At 42.2% G+C, this 21,312-nt stretch overlaps 1 protein-coding gene across 1 annotated transcript in view; it reads left to right on the top strand.

Annotated features, from left to right (window-relative positions):
• The window catches only part of COL25A1 (collagen type XXV alpha 1 chain), a 305,319-nt gene that overhangs the window by 191,777 nt on the left and 92,230 nt on the right, over positions 1–21,312 (top strand). The window contains exons 7-10 of the mRNA XM_082237135.1: positions 97–123; positions 16,089–16,160; positions 18,190–18,297; positions 20,368–20,403. Of these exons, the coding sequence (XP_082093261.1) occupies positions 97–123; positions 16,089–16,160; positions 18,190–18,297; positions 20,368–20,403 (243 nt within the window). The remainder of the gene's footprint in view (positions 1–96; positions 124–16,088; positions 16,161–18,189; positions 18,298–20,367; positions 20,404–21,312) is intronic.

Raw genomic sequence — 21,312 nt, 5'->3', positions numbered from 1 at the left:
GGCTATTGAAGCAGTATGATGTGAGATTATTTAAGAGAGCTGGGCTAGCACACAGATGCTGTGTTAAAACTATCATCTCATCTTTCCACTTTGCAGGGAGATCAAGGTGATCAGGGCCCTCGGGTAAGCATATTAACAAAAATGTTACACTTCCCCTTCCCTGACTAGGCAATTAGTCCTTAGTGCAAAACTAAACTGAACAGAGTGTCAAAGCTCATTTCGCTTTTCAGCTGCTTTTACCCCTGCATGTTGTAGATCTCCAGGAAGGCAATAGCCAAGAATGATTTCACGAACTATATAAGAAACATTTGACTAGAATTAGTTCATGCTGCACATTACTACTCACTAAAATTGGGAATTTCTGCTGTTAGGTGGCAATATATTTCAGAGTGGTTGTGATATGCTTAAAAAAGAAGAAGAAGTTTCACTAAACAAACCTTCGAGCTTCCACCTGTTTGTGTCAGATCTGCATGAGCTTCTAATAAAGCAACAGCAGGTAGATTTTAACAAATTAGAATTCTATGAGCAGGAAGCATGCATGTCCTTAGTACTTGCCCTTTTGAAATAGCAATTTGTTCCACACATCTAGAACATAATATATCAGGAACACTGTATTCAAAGGATTGGGTTTGTTTGTTTTAGAGCTGAAACAGAGAAACAAAGAAGAAAATTCTGTCATGTTGAGAGCGCCAGTTGTTTCTCTTTACATCTGTGCACTGTAGTAAAAATAGAATAAACACCAGCTGGTACTGGGAAACAATTGTCAAAACAGCAAGAAGCTAGCTTTCCCAACAGCCATTACAGTGCTGGCTCCAAAGATTTTTGAGGGAGGGGGGCTTGGGCACTAGACGTTGCTCCAAGTTTATCTGGCTTCTTAGCACTGTAAGCAATGGCCATTCAGTTGTCCTCTCCCTCTTGACTCAGTTTTCACCATTGCCCAGAAGGAGAGGGCACATGGAAGCCATTGTTCACTCTCCATGCTTTTGCTGCTGCTGAAACACTTCCAGAGGCAGGTAAAGAGGCAGCAAGAGCAAGAAGGAAGAGGAATAGCAGGACCAGTCCTCTGTTGTAAGTGATAGAGCCTCTACTGGGGACTGGGCCTTAGCAGGACCCAACAATGGAGGATTTCTTTTTTTAGGTAAAGGTAAAGGGGCCCCTGACCATTAGGTCCAGTCTGGGGTTGCGGCGCTCATCTCGCTTTATTGGCTGAGGGAGCTGGCGTACAGCTTCCAGGTCATGTGGCCAGCATGACTAAGCTGCTTCTGGCGAACCACAGCAGCACATAGAAACGCCGTCTACCTTCCCGCTGGAGTGGTACCTATTTATCTACTTGTACTTTGATGTGCTTTCGAACTGCTAGGTTGGCAGGATTTATTTTTTTAGTGCTCCCTAAAAACCAGTGCCTCCTGCAAAGAACTAGGATAGACCCCTCTTTCCTGCTGTACTAGTCTTTATTTATTTGGGGGGGGGGGTTAACAAGATCAGACCAGGCCCCAGAATCCTGGCAAATCCCACTGTTACTGGGGTGCCTGTACAAGGTAGTTGGACCTGGGAAGCTGCTATTTTTAATTTCTTCCAAGGATCCGGAGCAAGGCTACACTCAGCACTCCAGGGTATTGTGAATAATGTAAAATGGTGAGTTCCCTCCCACCTGTGTCAGGGAAGTCTGCAACCAGGGAAACCCACTACTGCAGGAGAACCAAGTTATGAAACATAAGAGAAAAGAAGAGACAGACAGCAGGTTGTGATTATGCTCGGAAGCCCAATTGTTTTATACCATTCAAAACTATTACTAAGGCATTCCTCTCCTTTTCAGAGACTTGCTATTGCTGCTGTCTGTCACTAAGGTTCAATCCCCACAGTGTATGAAAATATAGCTAAAGCCTCTTTTTGATGCATGAATAACTTTAATTAGCTCTCAAATTCCAGTAATGGGTCTGCTCTCAGTCATTATTTTTTTAAAAAAATCATTCTATTCAAATGTGTATGGTGTGGAGCGAAAGCACATGAAAATATATTTGGCACCACATTCAAAAGAAGTGAACATTTATACTAGACTAGAATTTTTTTAAAAGTCTTTTAAAATATCTGATTTGATAGATTTCACAGTAGGTTTTCAAAACCAAAATACCTCCACATAAAAACACAGGAAGCTCTTTTATCCTCTGTCAAACCGTTGGCCCATCTAGGTCTATGCTGTCTATGCTGACTATCAGTGGCACTCCAGCCCTATCTAGAGATGCTGTGGATGATGGTGGTTGAAATTTCTGTACCATCCTTCACCTGAGGATCACAGCGTGATTTACAGTATAAAAACACAAAATACATAACAGAGTAGCAAGCAAAACAATAATACCCACACACAGCTCAAAAGGCTATAGATTGTTTAAGTGGCCAAAGGCCTGGGAGAAGAATAATGTTTTTGCCTGGTGCCTAAAGAGATGCAATGAAGGTGTCAGGCGAGCTTTCCATGGATGAGCATTCCACAAGTGGGGAGCCACTGCAGAAAAGGCTTGTGTCGTCATCCTCCGGACCTCTTGTGGAGGGGGCACACGAAGAAGGGCCTCAGGTGTTGATCACAGGGTCCAGGTTGGTACATAGGGGGAAAGGTATTGTAATAGGTATGAGTTACTTGTGCATAAACTGGTGCCTTTCTCGGTTAATTTGCCTTGTTAAACCTTTCTGACTGCACAGCCCCTTCTCATCATGGCTGCCTCAGTCACTGGCAGAATCTGTCAGTGGGCGTTTCTTGAACCTCTTCCAACATAAAAGTTGTTTGACACCCAGTCTCCTCCTCCTCTCGCTGCGCGGGAGTCTTCTGCGCAGGGAAGGCGTGGGTAGCGGAGGACCTGGGCTCTCCTCACTGATGTCTAGTGAAGAGTCCTGGAGCCCTCTCTCCAATTCCCCCGTCTGCCCCCCTTGTCCCTGGTGTTGCGCTGATTGGCTTCCCCCTCTACTGAGCTGTTTCTCCCCCTGCTGCTGGGTCCTTCGCCAGCATCATCTGGGAGCCTCCCCTTCGCCTCTCGCTCCGATGTCAGTTCCCTGACAGGTATTGTGGTCCTAAGACATTTAAAGCTTTATAGGTCAAAACCAGCATTTTGAATTGGGCCAGGATACTGATTGGCAGCCAGTGCAGTTGAGCCAGAATTGACATTATATGCTCATAGCATACATTCCTTCTTACTACAAACATTCCGATTTTACAGACCAGGGGTGCAGCATTTACCCAAATTTGAAAGAGCCATTAGAGAATTATTGGCATCTTTGTAATACTTCCTTTGTTTACAAATATACAGGCTGAACCTAGGTGAAGGCACAACTTAAACACCCCACAGATCGGCAGAGGCAGCTTCAACCAGTTCAGATTTCTGTGGAGACAGACAATACTCAAAACTAAGTTTTCTGTCCCTGTTCACAATTTGGCTCAAACTTCAGTCGTGTTCTTTTATTTTCTTAACATGTAATGCTAAAGCCAAACCATGAGGAAAGAGTAAGAATTGAGGTTTATGCCCTCCTACCTAGGGTTGCCATGCATCCAGAATTTCCCGGATATATCCAGTATTCAGCTCTCGTAAACTGTGTCTTGGCAGAAATTGCTGACATGTCTGGGGAAATCCGGATGTATGGCAGCCCATGTTGGTAGTGTAGATTTTGGCAGATTTCATAAAATATAGCTCAAAAACTCAACTTTTGTTTCCGGATTTTCACTTTTTGAAATATGGCAACCCTACTCCTACATTGCTGCTTTTCTACCTGGGGCTAATCCATGGTTTGGCTTAGCATTAGGTCTGAACATATGGTTTATCAGGGGACAACAATAGCAGCAGAACAACTGGGTAGGAGCAACTGAGTAGGGAGCCCACATGCTTGCATATTCACAAGATGTTATAGTTTGCCATGATGTGTGAATCAGAACACTGTAGGACACTTAAGTTTTTCTAATATGTATTTAACATAAAGAACAATCACCATCTTGATTTTTAAATCATTAGAGAACAGACTGGGGAAATAAGCGGAGGACATAGCAAATTAATCTAGTCCTCAACCAAGAATAAGGAGGCAAATTTTTTTGGTAGAACAACAGGCGGCAAAGGCATAGCCCTATTTGTTATCTGTGAAATGTTGGCTGGTATATCCAACAACAGTACTAAAGATTTTACTGATCTAACAGCTCAGACCTTAATATCTTACTTGGAAGTGTGCCCATTGATTTTGTCTGGCTGGACTCCAAATGTCTAGCAGCCCAACACTCATGGGAAAGCTTCCTTCTTCAGCTTGTAGTAGAAATTTGCACGAGGAAAATAAAACCTTATACAGGGATTTTGTTCCAAATGTGAAGATCAAAAGTAGCACATTTTCTTTCAATGTATTCATTTCTTACTCTAGGATTTGTATGTCCTTGCCTGAAACTGCAAGGAGTAATTTCCTTTCCACTTGCAGCCCTTTGGATCCTGGCCAACATGTTTTAGGCTGAACATTATTATGTCTTTGGAATTTCATAACGGCCATATATAGTCATGATGAAGCATTTATGAACTCAGGATTTCTGGATAGGGTCCTACACATTTGATGTTATATGGCAGGCAAGGAATGTGGTTTTGAAAATAGTTTACAGAGCCAGAACAGTTTTCAGGGATTTTCTTTTTAACAGTTTGATCTTTTTAGTTCCATATTCACGACTTCAGCATTTTTACTCTGTTTTTCAAACTTTTATTATGAATACAAAATGCTGTAGTGAGCTTGACTGTCCTTATCACTGTAAATGAGTGGCCAAGAACTCTAAAACAGGGACGAATGAAGGCATCGTGACACCCAGGGCGGCAAACCGCTATGTACTGTGCATGTGTGGTGTCACTACATACAGCGCATGCGCCATACATAGCGACGCCGCTCCAGCGCCATACAGACAGTGCTGGGATCCTCTGCTCGTGGCTGCAGCCACGAATGGAGGATCCTCCGTTCATGGCTGTAGTGGCAACAGAGGGATCTCACCGCCATCCGTACGGCGCTTGAGCAGCGCCAGCGGCAAACCGCTATGTATGTGTGGCTGCAGCTGAGAACTGAGGATCCTCCACATGCAGCTGTGGCAGCGCGATGGCTGCTCACGCCACCGTGAGCCCCACGGGGTGCCTTCTTGTCACCCCCCCCCAGACATGGCACCCAGGGCGCACCGCCCCCCCCCCGTTGCAACACCACTGGGTCCATCTAGCTCAGTAATGTTGACACTGATTAGCAGTTTCAGACAGGAGACTTTTCCAGCCAGCTTGGAGGTGCTAGAAACAGACCGTCAAGTGGCAAAATGGGACACACCACCCTTGAAAACACTAAACCAGTGGTTCTCAAACTTTTTTCTCTGGGCCACACTTTCAGAACAAAAATTGCTCCCTCCACCCCGAATTTTTTATTGGTAAGGAATGCATTGTAACAACTCCTAGCAGTGCTTGATTTATAACGTAGAACACAACTGCTTTATAATATGATCATGGGGCATCCATAAAATATAAAATAATGCAGGTGCATAAGAACATGAATTGTTCCCAAAATATTATATTCATTGCCCTTGAATCTTCCTGTCACCCTCTCCTGCCACATCACTGCAGTGCACCACACACTTTGAAAACCACTGGGCTAAACCATAATTTAGCATTATAAGAATGATTGTCGCCTTCCCCTGGACTTGAACGCTCTCCTCACCAGCATGGAGGAGTTGGGAAGCTTGTGATTATTTACAGCTTGTCATGCCATCCAAAGCCAATTGCAATTGTGGTTAATTTTAACTATGGTTGGTGGGAATGAGCCAGATTTAAACCATAGTGCAGTGTAAACTGACTTGTTTTCACTAACCATAGCTAAGATTAGGATTTGGATGACACAGCAAACTATAATTAATTTTAAAATGGAGATAGAAACTCCTGATCTCCTTGTAACCATGCTTGAGGTAGAGGAAGACATCTGAGGCTAGACTCATTCTCATCTGAACACAGTCTTACTCCAAGTAAACATTTATAAGATTGCACTGCAAAGACTCTTACCCATGTGAAATCAAATGTCATTGCCCAAATAATTCATTTTAATAATTTTTAAAAGTAAATGCTAAGAGACATTTTTTTAAAACTTCTCAGAAGTCAGCCTGTATAACTGGTTAACTGGAAGCGTAGCTTGATGTGTGTTTGTTTTGAAAAGTATTTGCATCCAGTAGTTTGGAGTGGCAGTGTGTTTCAGGATGTCAGCTGAAGGTAGTGATAATTCTAGCACCAAGATCAAATATCCCTCACAATATCACAGCCAATGTGCAGTTCTCAGATTGTGAACAGCTGAATTTGATGTGAGAGTTGTGCCACAAGTTGCAGCATAAGAAGAGATCTCTTTAGGACAGCAATAGTTTGGCTCAGCTTTTACCTGTTGCATTGCTTTGTTCTGATGCAGTAGCAACTGTGGAAAGATGGAAGTCAGAGACTCAGTTTCATATCCCTGCTCTGCCCAAAAACAAAAACTTCCCCAGCTGTTAGGGGTAGCAGTCTCTAAGTGAACTGAATTGCATATTGATGGGAAAGGAGAGCTTATACCATATCTGAGAAATGTGTCTCTCAGAACCTGGCCACAATAATACCAGATGAAACACATTGTGTTGCTTGGCTTTTGTGCATGATCCTACCCTTTGGGCAACTTTATCTTGGCACTGAAGTGCAGTAGAGAGGTGGCAAGCATCTACTTCCTCTGGCAAGTTTCCACAATGGCACAGACAGTAAATTGTTTGGGTTGGACAGGTAGACTTGCTGCTATTAAACCACGGACACCTTATACTAAATGGATTTTGGCAACTCAGTAACTCTTATTTCACAGGATTATTGAGTGAAGAAACTAGATTATAGTTTCTAATTATAAGAATTTAGTCCTCTGGGGAAAAAAGATACTAATATGGTTAGTAACAGTTGTGACTCTAAAATATTAGGCACCCAGTCATAAATATTTAACTAGCTGACTGACACAGGAAGATATTTTTTTATTTCCAGATCTAGACAGTGTATAGCTAATATTCTCACTGTTTCTTCTTTCCGGAGTACACAATTGACTCCTTGTCCAGTAAAAATTAGGAATGTGCACTGACCATACGCAGGTGGCGCTGTGGGTTAAACCACAGAGCCTAGGACTTGCTGATCAGAAGGTTGGCGGTTCGAATCCCTGCAACGGGGTGAGCTCCCATCACTCGGTCCCTGCTCCTGCCAACCTAGCAGTTCGAAAGCACGTCAAAGTGCAAGTAGATAAAGAGGTACTGCTCCAACGGGAAGGTAAACGGCGTTTCCATGTTCTGCTCTGGTTTGCCAGAAGTGGCTTAGTCATGCTGGCCACATGACCTGGAAGCTGTACACCGCCTCCCTCAGCCAATAAAGCAAGATGAGCGCCGCAACCCCAGAGTCGGCCACAACTGGACCTAATGGTCAGGGTCCCTTGATTAGGTACTTCCAGAAATTCCACTTCATTTTAAGGTGCTTTGTAGACTGAACAGTTTGATCCAGGGTCTATCCAAGTCTGCTTTGTACCTCCCATTCACTATTAGGATAGCTCCTCACCTTTTGACAGAAGTGAATGAAATTTGTGTGCTAGTAGGCCCTACACCTACTAGTATGAGGCACACTAGCATTGCATGGAACACACATTACAGCATTATTTTCAAAGTGTTGATCTGGCAACCTTTCCACCTTCCCTCAAGCAGAGGAAGTGGAGAAACAAGAAGGTGGAGGTGTGAGTTTCGCAAGGCCTTTCCCCACAGAGCTAAGCTCAACTCTCAAAGTGAACAGAAATTTGCATACTAGTAGGTTCCAAACACCTCTCTTTGGGGTAGCAGAGGCAGTTCAGAGACCAGGGGTGGCAGCAGCGACTGCCCAGAGGACTCTCAAGGAGAGGAAGCTGAGGAAGCACTCCACAGGGTAGGGTATTTGAAAAAGGGTGAGAGGCTGCCATAACTGGGCTTCTGAACCCCACAGGGGTGCCACAGAAAGAATGTAGTTGGAGCCGTGGGCTCAAAAAGGTTGAAAACCTCTGGCCTATTTACAGGAGAATTTCATTTAGGGTATTGCAGGTCAACTTCTACAAGTGAAACTGACTTAATACACATTAAAGTCTCCTGAAGAGTTATTCTTTTTGTAAACACTTATATCACCAAATGTCTTAAGAGCTCTCCATCAGTTTTATCCTGAAGAAGAGAGAATTAAGCCAGACAGTTCTGTGTACCACCCAATGCACAGCTTCTGTTTACTTCAGCTGTACTTGGAAATCTTTGCACTAGAGAAATTAGCAAGCACTTCCAATATTTCAAAATGACTTTTACTTAAAGAACCTTGGCACTTGAAGATCATTCATGATTTATTGTCCAACCAGAGCAGTAATTAATGAAAATAGACCTTGAGCATGCACTAAACGGCTCTAATTGAGTATGTTAATCTATTTCCTATCCCCTTTCTGCAAATGATAATAAAGCACTACTGCCATTCAGTTCTGATATAGAAAAGATTTATTGTTTATCAGGTCTCACAATCATTATCCAGCAGCTGACTTTAAATTAGTTTTGGGGTCTAAGTGCAATAAGAAGCCACACAGGGTGCATACTTAACTATTTTCATAAAATTATTTTCTCCACATGGAGTGTTCCAAGTAAATTTTTTTAACAGCTGGGGCTGTACGCAACTGATAGCATCTTTCAAATGTCTTCAGCAGGAGGGATTAAGTTCCAGAAAGTGAAGGCATTCAGAACTTCCTTTTATTATCTTAACCTTTGTTAACTTGAGTGATTAAACAGATTCTTTTGCTTTGGTAAAACTGTTAGGACTCTCTAGTTAATATTCTTGTATGATTAACCCTTGTTTTGCCTCTGATTGCCTCTCTAACGCATGAGCAGATGCTCAATAATAAAGCAGAAGTAATGTAGTGGTTTGTGAATCATGTCTACTTCATCTTTACCACAGTCCCATGCCATGCCAGGTTTATGAGCACGTAGTTGAGGCTGAAAGATACTCATTTGGCCAATCCATTTAGTAAGTTAGCAAACCTCTGATTGGGCTGTTGAACCCAGAATCGAGTTCCTATGGGAGCTAACCTATCAGAAAGTGCTCTTCCTTTTCAACTAGCCACATCATATTATATGTGAATTGCAGTCCTCCCACAAAAAACAGCTCCATTTGGTAGAATGCTGTTGCAGGATGTTGATAGATTAGTCAACCCATCGTTATAATTAAACATCTACTAGCCAATTCTGAGTCTATCCCCCACAAAGGTACTAATTCACATAATTAAAATTAGGGTTGAAAGAATGCTGCCCAGAAATGATTTGCAACATGAAAAGGGTAACTTTTCAAGCTAACTGAAAAGTTTCCTGAAATACCCCCTGTCCGTAGTGCATCATGTGTGTGTGTGTGTGTGTGTGTGTGTGCGCGCGCGCGCGCATGCTGGTGTCCTGATGACAGCTCTACTCTCCTGAAAGTTTGGAATAGTTCTTTCCCTTCCCCATAACAATGAAATAATCACACAGTGCATTAGATTTGGCAAAACGATGTGTGGTCAGTACATCCTTAATAGGCATTGCCCTTCAGGGTGAGAAAATGTTCACTAAATGCACCCCACTCTTGTTTCAAGTCTTAGCCCTAATTAAGCATATATAATGATAACTAGTAGTAAACATGATTTTATCAGGAAGACATCCAGAGCTACTTGCTTTTATGTTTTCTTAAATAATTAAATAGATATTGGGATATGTCTTACAAAATGAGTTGCAAATATTGGTTGTTTGGAGCAAATGGTTGAGAATGTGTTATGTATTCCTCAGTTGGAATTGAACATTTTATATAAGGCACACTTCAGATGGGTTTGTGCTGCATTTTGAAGCTGATGAATGTGGAAATATTGGAAGGGGGAAGGTAAAACTGGAAAGATGGTTGATTCTTTGTATATGACAAATTGCCCAGAGGTTTCTAACATTATTGGATGGTAGTGGACTCTCCTTCATTGGAGGCTTTTAAGCAGAGGTTTGATAAGGCCACCTGTCATGGATTCTTTAGTTGAGATTCCTGCATTTCAGGGGGTTGGACTAGATGACCCTCAGGATCCCTTCCAACTCTACAATTCTACGATTTTGTGAAATGGACTGAAACTAGGGCTTGACTGACATTAATCTAAGAAAGCATATATTTGTTTATTTACATGCATATATTGGTTCCCCCCCCATTGATGTGAGCACAGTTCACTGCAAAATGATAGCAGTAGAATAAAACATGAATCAAAACGTGTGTTAGATGCATTTATGACAACTTGACTATGCACCTAGGTGAAAAAATAGTAATAGTCATAAATTATCCTATGAAGTTTTAGAGTGCTAGATCTGATGCTCTTCAGCGTCATCATTAATTATTTGCATGAGGAAGTGCCATTATCCAAAACTGTTTACTTGTGGATGATGCAGAACTCTGGAGGAATGCGAATACTTTTAAAACCCAAGGACGTCTAATTGGAACATTTATTTCCTGCCAAGGCGTGAGTAGAAATAGATCACTGAATGCCACATTTTTTGAAGAGGCTGCATTGCTTACAAAACATTCCCTTCCCCCTCCCAAGAATACAACCATTTCATATCAGATTATTTCTTATGACTGCAAAGTTTCCAAGAAGTGACACCCTCCATTAAAATTAAAGCTCTGCTTTGAATGAATGCACATGTTGGGAGGAAGAATGCCCTTTGGCCTTCTCATACTCTGTGGTGTATTATTGTTTTAGTTTGGCTGCTGATGGAGAAAGCAGCAGTTGCAATAAAAGGGTTTATATAAAGCTCCTGCTGCGAGTCTTTGGCAATACACGGGGAACGATGCAAGACACTATATTCCCTAGAGCAGGTACAATAATGAGCACCCGCCTGAGAGATTAATTGGAGCTTGAGGTGGTTGTAGGGCGGGGAGGCCATCATATAATGTGTCAGGATCACTCTGGCCTTCAGCTCGAGTGATCTGATGTGAAATAGTAGCAGCTGGCTGCAAATGTACAAAGTGCAAGTGAGCAGCAGGTGGCAATTCCTGCCTTGTTTGCCAGATCTTCACAGGAATATGTAAGCTTGTGCAGCAAGGTCAGGAGCAAAAGCAGACTTTGCTGTTTCTACCCTGAGAGGCACAGTAGATAGGCAAAGGTTTGCTCACAGCCGGCAGCGTTCACAAAGGAAGCTACATAATATATTACCATGTTGTAAATAGGCAGGGAAATTATGAAGTGCTGTCTGTGGAGCAGTTATCCAAAGGTAGTCACAGCAAGCCTCCTACAACAGGAACTTCCTGCACAGATTGCTTCATTCCTGAAGGAAGGGTAGCTTTCTTAGGATTGTTGCAAGTAGCACATCTATCACATTTGAGGAAAATGACAAGCCCAAGGAAGTCCAAGAGATGTGCTCCAGTATCCTCTGAGATAATGGACACTGAGATGACTTGCAAAGTTGGGCAAAGAACATAGGAGAGCACAGGAAGCTGCCTCATGCTGGTCAAGCTTACTGCCCATCTAGCTCAGTATTGTCTGCAAGATCTCTAACAGAAGTCTTTCGTATCGCCTGCTGTCAGAACCTTTTTAACCCAAGATGTCAGCATGTGCTTTACCCAGAGGTGTACTCAGGGCCATCTTACCCATAGGCGCTAGGGGTGCGGGGCACCCGGGCACCGGGCTCTCAGGGGCACCAGGCCGAGAGTCCGGGGCCCAAAAGTTGAGTCCAGGGAAGAGCCTGCCCGTCAGTTGGATTGCTGCAGCGGACTCTTCTGCTGCAGGCACCTCTGTGCTGTGAGTTTGGGGGTGACCGAGCCAGAGAGATGCTGAGGCGGCCAGCTGGCTCCGCCCTCCTGCACACCGGGGACTGGGCAACCTGAGGGGGTGGATCTTTGCACCCCGGCACTGCATATGCTTAATACAGCCCTGGGCGTACCTAGGGGTTGACAGAACTGGCCCCACCAGGGGCACAGGCACAGGGGTGGTACAAAATCACCTATACAGACTATGGAGTGCATGACAACAGGCACTGTCGTGGTGAGATCAAATGTAGGGAAAGATTCCTGCCCAGCACAAAGGCATGCAATTTTTTCCCACCCTTATTCCAGGCTGCGTAAAATGTAGCAATTTCTAATGCAGCTATTGCAGTAAAGTAATTTTTTTTTTGGGGGGGGGGAGATGGGGCACGACACTGATACAGCACCTTGCCAAGGGTGAAAGGGATCTTAGTTATGCCTCTGGCTCTATCACTGAGCTATGGCTCCTACCTAGAGCCAGGTGGGGGAATCTACAGTGCAGGAACTATGAAGTCCCAAGCTGTAAGGGACTGACTCCTTTTTTCAACCATTGCCATCCTTTCCTTTCTCCCCACACTTTGTATTTCCCTCTCATTGGTTCCATTTATGGGTTTTGGAATCAGTAGGCCAGCTTCAGAGTTGGTGTACTTCCCACCCCTGTTCTGGTTTTTGGTTTTTTTGATTGGGCAGTTCTAAATTGGCCCCCAATCCCCATCTCTGTATTGCCTTCTCAGGTATTGGAGCACCACTGACAGTGGAAGAACAATGGTAGTAGACCTTTCTAATGTTACTCCAAGGAGGCATCCATGTACATACCTCCTTCTCAGAAGACAGATCTTCCTCTCCACCCACTGAGGGGGTGATGCACTATATCCTGTGGTGCCTACAATGACTGTAGGATTGTTCCCTACACAGCTAATCCTGCAGTATAAATTATGGTTGTAAATCACTGAGTTTAAGAACAATGCATAGTACATCAGACTAAGAACTATCTACTCCACCATGTTGTTTCCAACTATATCCTGGAAGATCACAGTCAAGTAATGGGAGCAATAGGCGTATTCTTTGATCCCAGAATCTGGTATGTAGAGGTGAAATGCCTCAGTACATTTAGATTACCTTTGGCTATCATACGTCTGTGAACTCACCTAATCCTTTTTAAAAGTCATCTAAATTTGTGGATGTGCCCACATGAATTTTATCAATTTCATTATGAAAATTCACAGTGGATATTCTTGAGTTACATATTTGCAGTTGTCAAGGTTTCTGAATAAAAATTTTCCTATTAAAAAGATGTTCAATTTCCCCCTAGAATGGTCATTTTAATTAACATTACTTTTTAAAAGAAAATTGATCCGCTTTTAAAACCGATATATATATAATCTTTGGACTTAGTTTCTGTTTTTATTCAGTAAGAGTTGAAGCTGTAACGTGCAGAAAAAGGCTAATGAACCACAGGCATTCTGGTTATCATAAGAGGGGGGAAAGAGGTGGATATATCTAAACAACAAGGGCTGGGAATCTCAGGCTCTGGTTCTGGATGTGGCTTCAGCCTTCTCTATCCAGCTCCTCTCCTGGCCACACTGCTCCCCATCCCTTCATCCCACCTTTGTCCTTTGCTTTTTCTTAGTGGGAATGCCTTTCTTAGTTGCCAATGCCTTTTGAGTAGCTGGATAGAGAAACGTGTGCATTCGGTATGTATATGTTGAAACCTCCGATACGAGTGTTTCTGCAATGCAGCCCCTGTACAATGTTAAGAGTCACATCCATTACTCTGAGCACTTTTACCTCTGGTCTAGCCTACTACAGTGGTACCTCAGTTCTCAAACGTAATCCATTCCAGAAGACCATTCGACTTCCAAAATGTTTGAAAACTGAGGCACAAAGGGCTGGCTGCAAGTTCAATGGAGAAAATTGAAAAACATGCAGCGGAAGCCATTCGACTTCCAAGGTGTGTTCGAAAACAAAAGCATTTACTTCCGTGTTTTCAGCATTCGAAAATCAAAATGTTCAGCTTCTGAGACGCTTCAAAACCGAGGTACCACTGGACCAGCATGTGGGTTTTGGAAGGTTCCTCATAAGGGACTGTGGCTCTTGCGCCAATTAAGTTCCACACCCCTGTACTTCAACACATATACTGAGCAGTAAAATTAATGAAAACTCCATCTAGTTTGCTGTTTCTGTAAGTAGGGTTTCTTGTCCTCTGCTTATCTGAATTTGGAGGGGAGGGTTATTTTATGTAAATGATATGTATTCAAAACTTTTGGGGGCCACAAGAGTGTTTTTTTAAAGAAGTAACCAAACCGAAATATTTGCTTTGATCTTTTAAAAAAGTAATCCTCTCTCATTCCATAGAATTAAGTGATGAATCGCTGAACCAAAATTAATGGAAATATGTAAGAGCAAACTGATAGGAAAGGGCTTTGCTTTAACAAAATTATTTTAAAACACTCCAAAGAAGAGGTGGCGCTTCTTGATTCCCTTAAGCAGAACTTTATGAGGAAAAAATAGGTGTTGCTAATGACTTACACTAAGAGTAAAAAGCAAAGGAAAAAGCAGGATCCTGTGGCAAATCAGAAGTAATCTCAGGGACTCTCTGTGTAACATTCTGCCCTGAAGATTATCGGAGGACATTTTTCACCTATATTGCAAAGGTTGCTGGCCTCTAATGCACCCCTCATTCTCAATCATCCAGTGCAGTACTCGTGAGGTATAAGAAGCTGGGTGCTCTTGTCACATCTGACAGCCTTTTCTGATTGTGTAAAGGGTGTTAAAATATAGCAGTGAGCCGGTCAATGGGAAATGGAAGAGTTGAACTTCATCATGTACATGAAATACAGCTCTATACATATCAAATGTTGCTCTCAATTGTTTTTTTAACACTCTGGATCTCGTATTAGTCCAATGTCCAGTGTATTAATGTCTATAAATACTGTCAGTTCATGTTCTTTGTGTTGCATGCTAAAGAGAGGATTTTAAAATGAAGTTAAAAAGATCTGTCGTTTCAGAGTTTTTTGCCTACACGGCTCTTGTGGCCTTAGCTTAACATATGCTAAAAAAAAAGAGGTGTCTTTCTCTCCTGCTAATGTACTAAAAACTAATGAATATTCACAATTGTGATCTGTTGTTGTTTTTTTTTAAAAAATTAAACATTTATAATTCTGAGTGGCCTTACTCTTTCTTGGACCCCTCAATAGAAAACAGAATCTCTAACAGGCCACCCTTAGCAACAAAAATAACGATAGAGATAAAAACCTATTAAATGTCATGTCTGTTATTAAGTTGTTGTTCTGTGTGACGTTTTGTGTCGTGTTATTTTGGTACCATGTGTGTGTTCCTAGGGTCTGCCAGGCTTTCCCACAGTTGCTGCTCTTCACAGTAATCAGATCCTGACCGTCAAGGTTTGTGGCTGACCTGTACCAGCTAGCCAGTCTTTCTGTATCAGCATAGAAGTGTCATGAATGCTTAGTTTGTTTTTGGAAGCCGGCTAGCCCACCCTACATATCGTAATTGTCATCACACGTGCTGCTTCAGTGCTGTTGTGCTATCCAGGTATCAGTGGAACTACCTGGCATATGAGAGGGCACAAGGCTAGGATTATGTATGCTGGTATCTCTGCCAGCTTCCAGCCGTGTGTGTGTTCTTAATGAGAATTTTCTTAGCAGGAACTGTATTGCAACTCTGCTTGTAAAGGGCACACAAGGATGCACAATGCCTCAAATGAATCTACGTCAAAACGCTAAGGGTAAAAATGCAGTTTATTAGGCATTCATGGCTTCGTGTTTTCAATTTTTTCAAGTATTAAGCAGAAATGATTTAAGCTATCTATGGACCAGCAGACTCAGTATGTCATTTTAATGGCATCATTCTTCATGGCACAATATGCTGTTTGGAAAGTCTGACTAAATGCTGAACTGGTGCTTTGTCTCTAGGAATCTTTGCTTGTGAAGCATAATAAAGGTGTTCAGTGTAGTTCTAAATCTTGGCCAAAAAAGAATAAAAACCATAGAGAAGAGTAAGCTTGACTTGCATTACCTTTGCATTCATTAGGTGGCAATGTAATGAATAGATGATTTCCTGCGCTCTCTCTCTTTAGATTAGTGCTGCAATCCCTTTAAAAGAAAGCATAGATTCCTTTATCGGACACAAGCACCAGTTGTTTATTATATTTGCTATTGCAAGTCTAATGTATATATTTCTATTTCTTTCTTGGGGCCTTCTGATGTCTATTCTCCAATTCTTTCACCTCTGAACTTCAACCTTTGACCTCACCTGCCTGATCAGATGGTGTTTCCTAAAATCAATCATGGGTTTCTCTCTGCTGATCAGCAGCTCATTAAACGCCGCCTCATTAAGGTAGTGCTTAATCTCTCTCTGCACCTTTTGCTATGCTTTTGCTTGCAGCTGATTGCTGAATTGTAAATACTGCTGAACCACATTGTTCATAATGAAATGGAATTTATTTATTTATTTATTTATTTATTTATTTGCAAAGGGCTAGAAGACACTGCATGGAGCTTTGCCGTAAACCACAAAATTAATTTTGCCAACTATTTTCTGTTAGCTTTTTACTGGAAACTGGACAGAACTTAGTATTTTTGAAGAGGAATCATTGTGATTTAACGGTTCGTTGCCCAACTAGATTAAATTATTCCAATGTGGATATATTTGAAGCTGTAAATGTTGTTTCTCAATTGTCGCTATAAAATGGTTGCTAAAGAGAGATTAAATATTATTGCTGTTTGATTTATAGCATGAAAAGTACTGTACAGCTTTTCAACAAGGCAGTTATATTTCAGAGCCTGCTTAGAGCTCAGTCAGTGTCGCTTGCTGGGTCTCATGAACCAGTTTTGTAAGCTGCCCATAAAAGTTTTACGGCCTCCACACAGGTCTAATCACTCAGTCTTTAAAATGAACATGCTGGCCAAGTAAACATTTGCCCCTTTGCAGAAATCATGGGCATAGCCAAGGGAGGGCAGGGAGGGGCAGCTGCCCCCCCCCATAAATAAAAATACATAAAAATACATAGCAAACTGAGGTTCTGCCTCCCTGCCCCCCTAACAAAAGTCCTGGCTACTCCCATGGCAGAAATGTATTGGTAGAATTTTGCAAGTTTGTGTTAAACATTCCTGCATAGTGTCCTAATGCAGAAAACAAACTTCACAAACTGAAGTCATCCTAATGTAGGTAGTCAGTGTACAATCCCCTAGACCTGCATATAGCATCTAGATCAAGGGAAGTAATAGTGCCACTGTATTCTGCTCTGGTCAGAACTCACCTGAAGTACTGTGTCCAGTTCTGGGCACCACAGTTCAAGAAGGACACTGACAAACTGGAACGTGTCCAGAGGAGGGCAACCAAAATGGTCAAAGGCCTGGAAACGATGCCTTATGAGGAACGGCTAAGGGAGCTGGGCATGTTTAGCCTGGAGAAGAGGAGGTTAAGGGGTGATATGATAGCCATGTTCAAATATATAAAAGGATGTCACATAGAGGAGGGAGAAAGGTTGTTTTCTGCTGCTCCAGAGAAGCGGACATGGAGCAATGGATCCAAACTACAAGAAAGAAGATTCCACCTAAACATTAGGAAGAACTTCCTGACAGTAAGAGCTGTTCGACAGTGGAATTTGTTTCCAAGGAGTGTGGTGGAGTCTCCTTCTTTGGAGGTCTTTAAGCAGAGGCTTGACAACCATATGTCAGGAGTGCTCTGATGGTGTTTCCTGCTTGGCAGGGGGTTGGACTCGATGGCCCTTGTGGTCTATTCCAACTCTATGATTCTATGTGTAATGAGGCACTATGCACATGGTTATAGGCTGCACTAGGGTTTTTTTAGGGCTAGGAGTGTGGATTTGATTCTGTCTTTGTATCCAGAACCTTAGGTGAAAGTCCCATTTCAGACGGCTGACACTAGCATCTTTCAAAGCATATTCAACAGCAGCCTCACATAGAGTACATTGCAGTAATCCAAGCAGGAAGCTTGTGAAAACACCGATAACTGAGGCCAAATCCTTGTCTGAGAGGATCAGCCACAGCCAGCTTACTAGCGTATGTTGGCTATGGTCCTAGTCTCTGCTGCCACCTGAGAATCCATCAGTAGTGCCAATAAGTTCTTTGAGGCTGAGAGGTTGGAGTCCAGTCCCCTTTTCTCCACACACAGGTGCTGTGCTGTCAAATATGACAGCACCAACCATCTTGATGGTTCTGCACACAGCTGGATCAAGATCCTTGTTTAGCATATACTTTGAGCTCTTTTGCCCCTTCACAAACTCTTCCCTTGAATATCGCCTCTCTGTCTCTCTCTCTTACTGTGTTTTGTGCAATTGAGAGCTTATCTGCTAAGATTCGAAAGCTGTCTACTAACGCTGATTTTACTGACTGGTGTTCAGGGTGACCAAGGACAAGCCGGACCCCCGGGGCCTCCAGGGCCTCCTGGACCAAGGGGTCCTCCTGGAGATACTGGCAAAGATGGCCCTCGCGGAATGCCTGGCTTACCGGTGAGTCAGCCATCCATGTGTGTTACTATCATAGACGTAGATAGGCTCCATGTTTTGTGAGTGGAATTACAGATGCACATTGAGAATGTGTGATGCTACTTGCAGATACAGTGTGACTAGGCACTGTAATATACCGTATTTTTTGCTCTATAAGACTCACTTTTTCCCTCCTAAAAAGTTAGGGGAAATGTGTGTGTGTCTTATGGAGCGAATGCAGGCTGCACCAGCTATCCCAGAAGCCAGAACAGCAAGAGGGATCACTGCTTTCGCTGTGCAGCAATCCCTCTTGCTGTTCTGGCTTCTGGGATTCAGAATATTTTTTTTCTTGTTTTCCTCCTCCAAAAACTAGATGCATCTTGTGCATCTTATAGAGCGAAAAATATGGTAGTAATAATAATAATAATAGTGGTGATGGTGTTTAATAGTTTTTTTAATTATTGTTTTGTCAATGTTTTTAGCAATCTTGTTTTTTCCCCTGCAAGTCACCTAGAGTTCCATCAGAGGAAAAGGCAGGTATAAGTAATAACATCAGAAATAATACCCAGATGCCCTGGTCTTCTATCTTCAATACAGATTGATCTTTCCAAATAATTTTAGATAGCTGGCTGCCATTCACTTTATAGAACTGCTATGTGGCTGTATTGCACTCATAGCAAAAGCATTTCTGCACAACCTTCATTCTGAATAACCTTTAAAAAGCAAAGGCATTGCATTTGATTTTATAGCTGCTTCTTCAGTGATAGTTAACATTAAGAGAAGATAAACAAATAGTCTTTAATTATTAATGTATGGGTGTTTGATTTCTTATTGAGTTAGAAAGCCTTTTTATTTACTTTTAGACCAGGGTGACTAATATGTGGCCTTCCAGATGTTGCTGGACTCTCAACTCCCATCAATGATGATAGTTGTAGCTTAGCACCACCTGGGAAGCAGCCCCTCATTTAAGCATTTATAATTTGCTCTTATGTCACCTGACTCATTTTCAAAACATTGACATATTTGTCTTCCAGAGGACGATGATTATTGACTTAAATCATAGCACCTTATAATCCCTGGCCTGATACGTACTTGATCAACTCTTAGATCTGATTCTATGTCTAAAATTAGAACTGCCCTATAACACTTAAAAATATTGTTACATGCCACCCAGCTAATTAAAGAGCATATCCTCTTAGAACACTGCCAGATCTGTGGCACATAGATTCTAGTCCCATTTCTGTGAGCACCAGCAGCCAGGAAATTCTGGTAAGCAAGGCATAGCAGGTGCTCTCCAAATGGTCACAAATTCGTCAATAGATATTTCACTGCAATATAACAAAGAGACAGTTGGCATTAAAAGAACATAGGAAGAGCCCTGCTTCATGCAATTGCCAATTCAGTGCTTTATGGAAGCCCCAAAGCAGGCACAGAGATGGTTTTATACAAACCATTTTGAGGTGCTGATTAAGCAGTGTATAAATCCTGTTAAAAAAGAAAAAAAAGAACACGCCCTGTTGTTGGTCCGCAGCATCTGATGCTCAGTGGCCTCTGAACGTGGAGGGTGGAAATTAGTGTTGTGGTTGTCAAGTTGTTTCATCAGGCCAAGCATTACAGTCCCCCCGCCCATGCACCATTCTGGAGGTTCTCCCAACCCAGTTTTGGGGGGGCATGTGGCAGGAGAAGAAAGCCCAGGTGCACAGGAAGAAGTTCTTGTGCAGGGCTTCCACTGAGAGGACTGATTTGATGAATCCCATCCAGAATCTCCATATAGCTTTCATCACTAATGGCCATTGATAGACATATCCTCCATAACTTTGTCTATTCCAATCCCCTTTTAAAAGCCATCTAGACTTTTCAGATGCAGGATGCACTTTTAACCCAAGCATGTACTTGAGGACACATTCCTTAGTCTTTTACTGTTGTTGTGCTCCTGTTATGGCCCACCTTGGATCAAGCTGTGTTCCTGACCCACCAGTTTAAGACCAGTGATCTAGACCACTTGCCATCTCGTAGCAGTTAACTCTATGATTTATTAAAGCACAAACTGAATGTAAAGAATGGCATTGATGTTGATAACATTTTGTGTTTAAGGGAGAGCCAGGAAAGCCAGGTGAACAAGGCTTGTTGGTAAGTCCTCATTTCTTTAACTGATAAGAACAACCTGCAAGAAGTCTTATAGTTTCCTTTCTCTAATCATTTCCTTTTGCTGCGAGATATATGGCATGCCACTCGTGAGGCCAATGGGAGTTGCAAAGTAAATCATCTGGCAAAGTCACGAAAGAACTGGCAGAGATCTCTATGCACTTGAGTTTCCACAAACATAAGAAAAAGTTGGAATTTGTAGATTTTTTGTTTTCTTTTGGAAAGGGTATATCTTATAACATTAACACTCATTGTTAGAAAAACTAATCCCAAATTATATTCTCTTCAAAATCTTAATGTTATTCACAAGGCCCTAATCATTAAATAGTTCTCTCTTGTCCTGCCATTTAGATAGGCCTGGAAGAAAACATAGCAGTTGATAGCAATTCTGAATATCAATGGAGATCTTAAATTGTCACATATCAGATATTTCACTGTATTATTACAAAGGGACACCTGATATTTAAGAAGATGAGAAGAACCCTTCTGGGTGTGAATATCCACCTAGAAGAACCATCCTGCTTCTTACTATGGCCAACTTGGGCTTGAAATAGTGACCAAGCAATAGCTGGGTTTCTAATTATGACTATCATTCCTTATAGACATTTCAGGTTGGGAAAACCATGGTAAAGTACTGCATCAAAACTACAGTGAAACACTAGCTCTGCTTTCTGCCTAACTAGGGACCCATGTGCTTTGCTTAAGAGGCTTTATGTTTTCAGAAATGAGGAGCAGCTATTGGTTCTTTATCTCAGAATTTTAGATGCGCAACGTGATACCTGGAATATGTAGCAGAGACTTTATTCAGCCTGCAATATCCATATTGGGCCTAGGTCTAACTTATGGCTCCAATATAGTTTTTGTACTCCCACCCCAACACCCTGCTTTTTGCAT

This window comes from Podarcis vaucheri (assembly GCF_965113315.1).
Source record: "Podarcis vaucheri genome assembly, chromosome: 9".
NCBI classification, from domain to species: domain Eukaryota; kingdom Metazoa; phylum Chordata; class Lepidosauria; order Squamata; family Lacertidae; genus Podarcis; species Podarcis vaucheri.
Note: the sequence above shows the minus strand (reverse complement) of the source record. Positions and strands in the feature narration are given on the sequence as shown.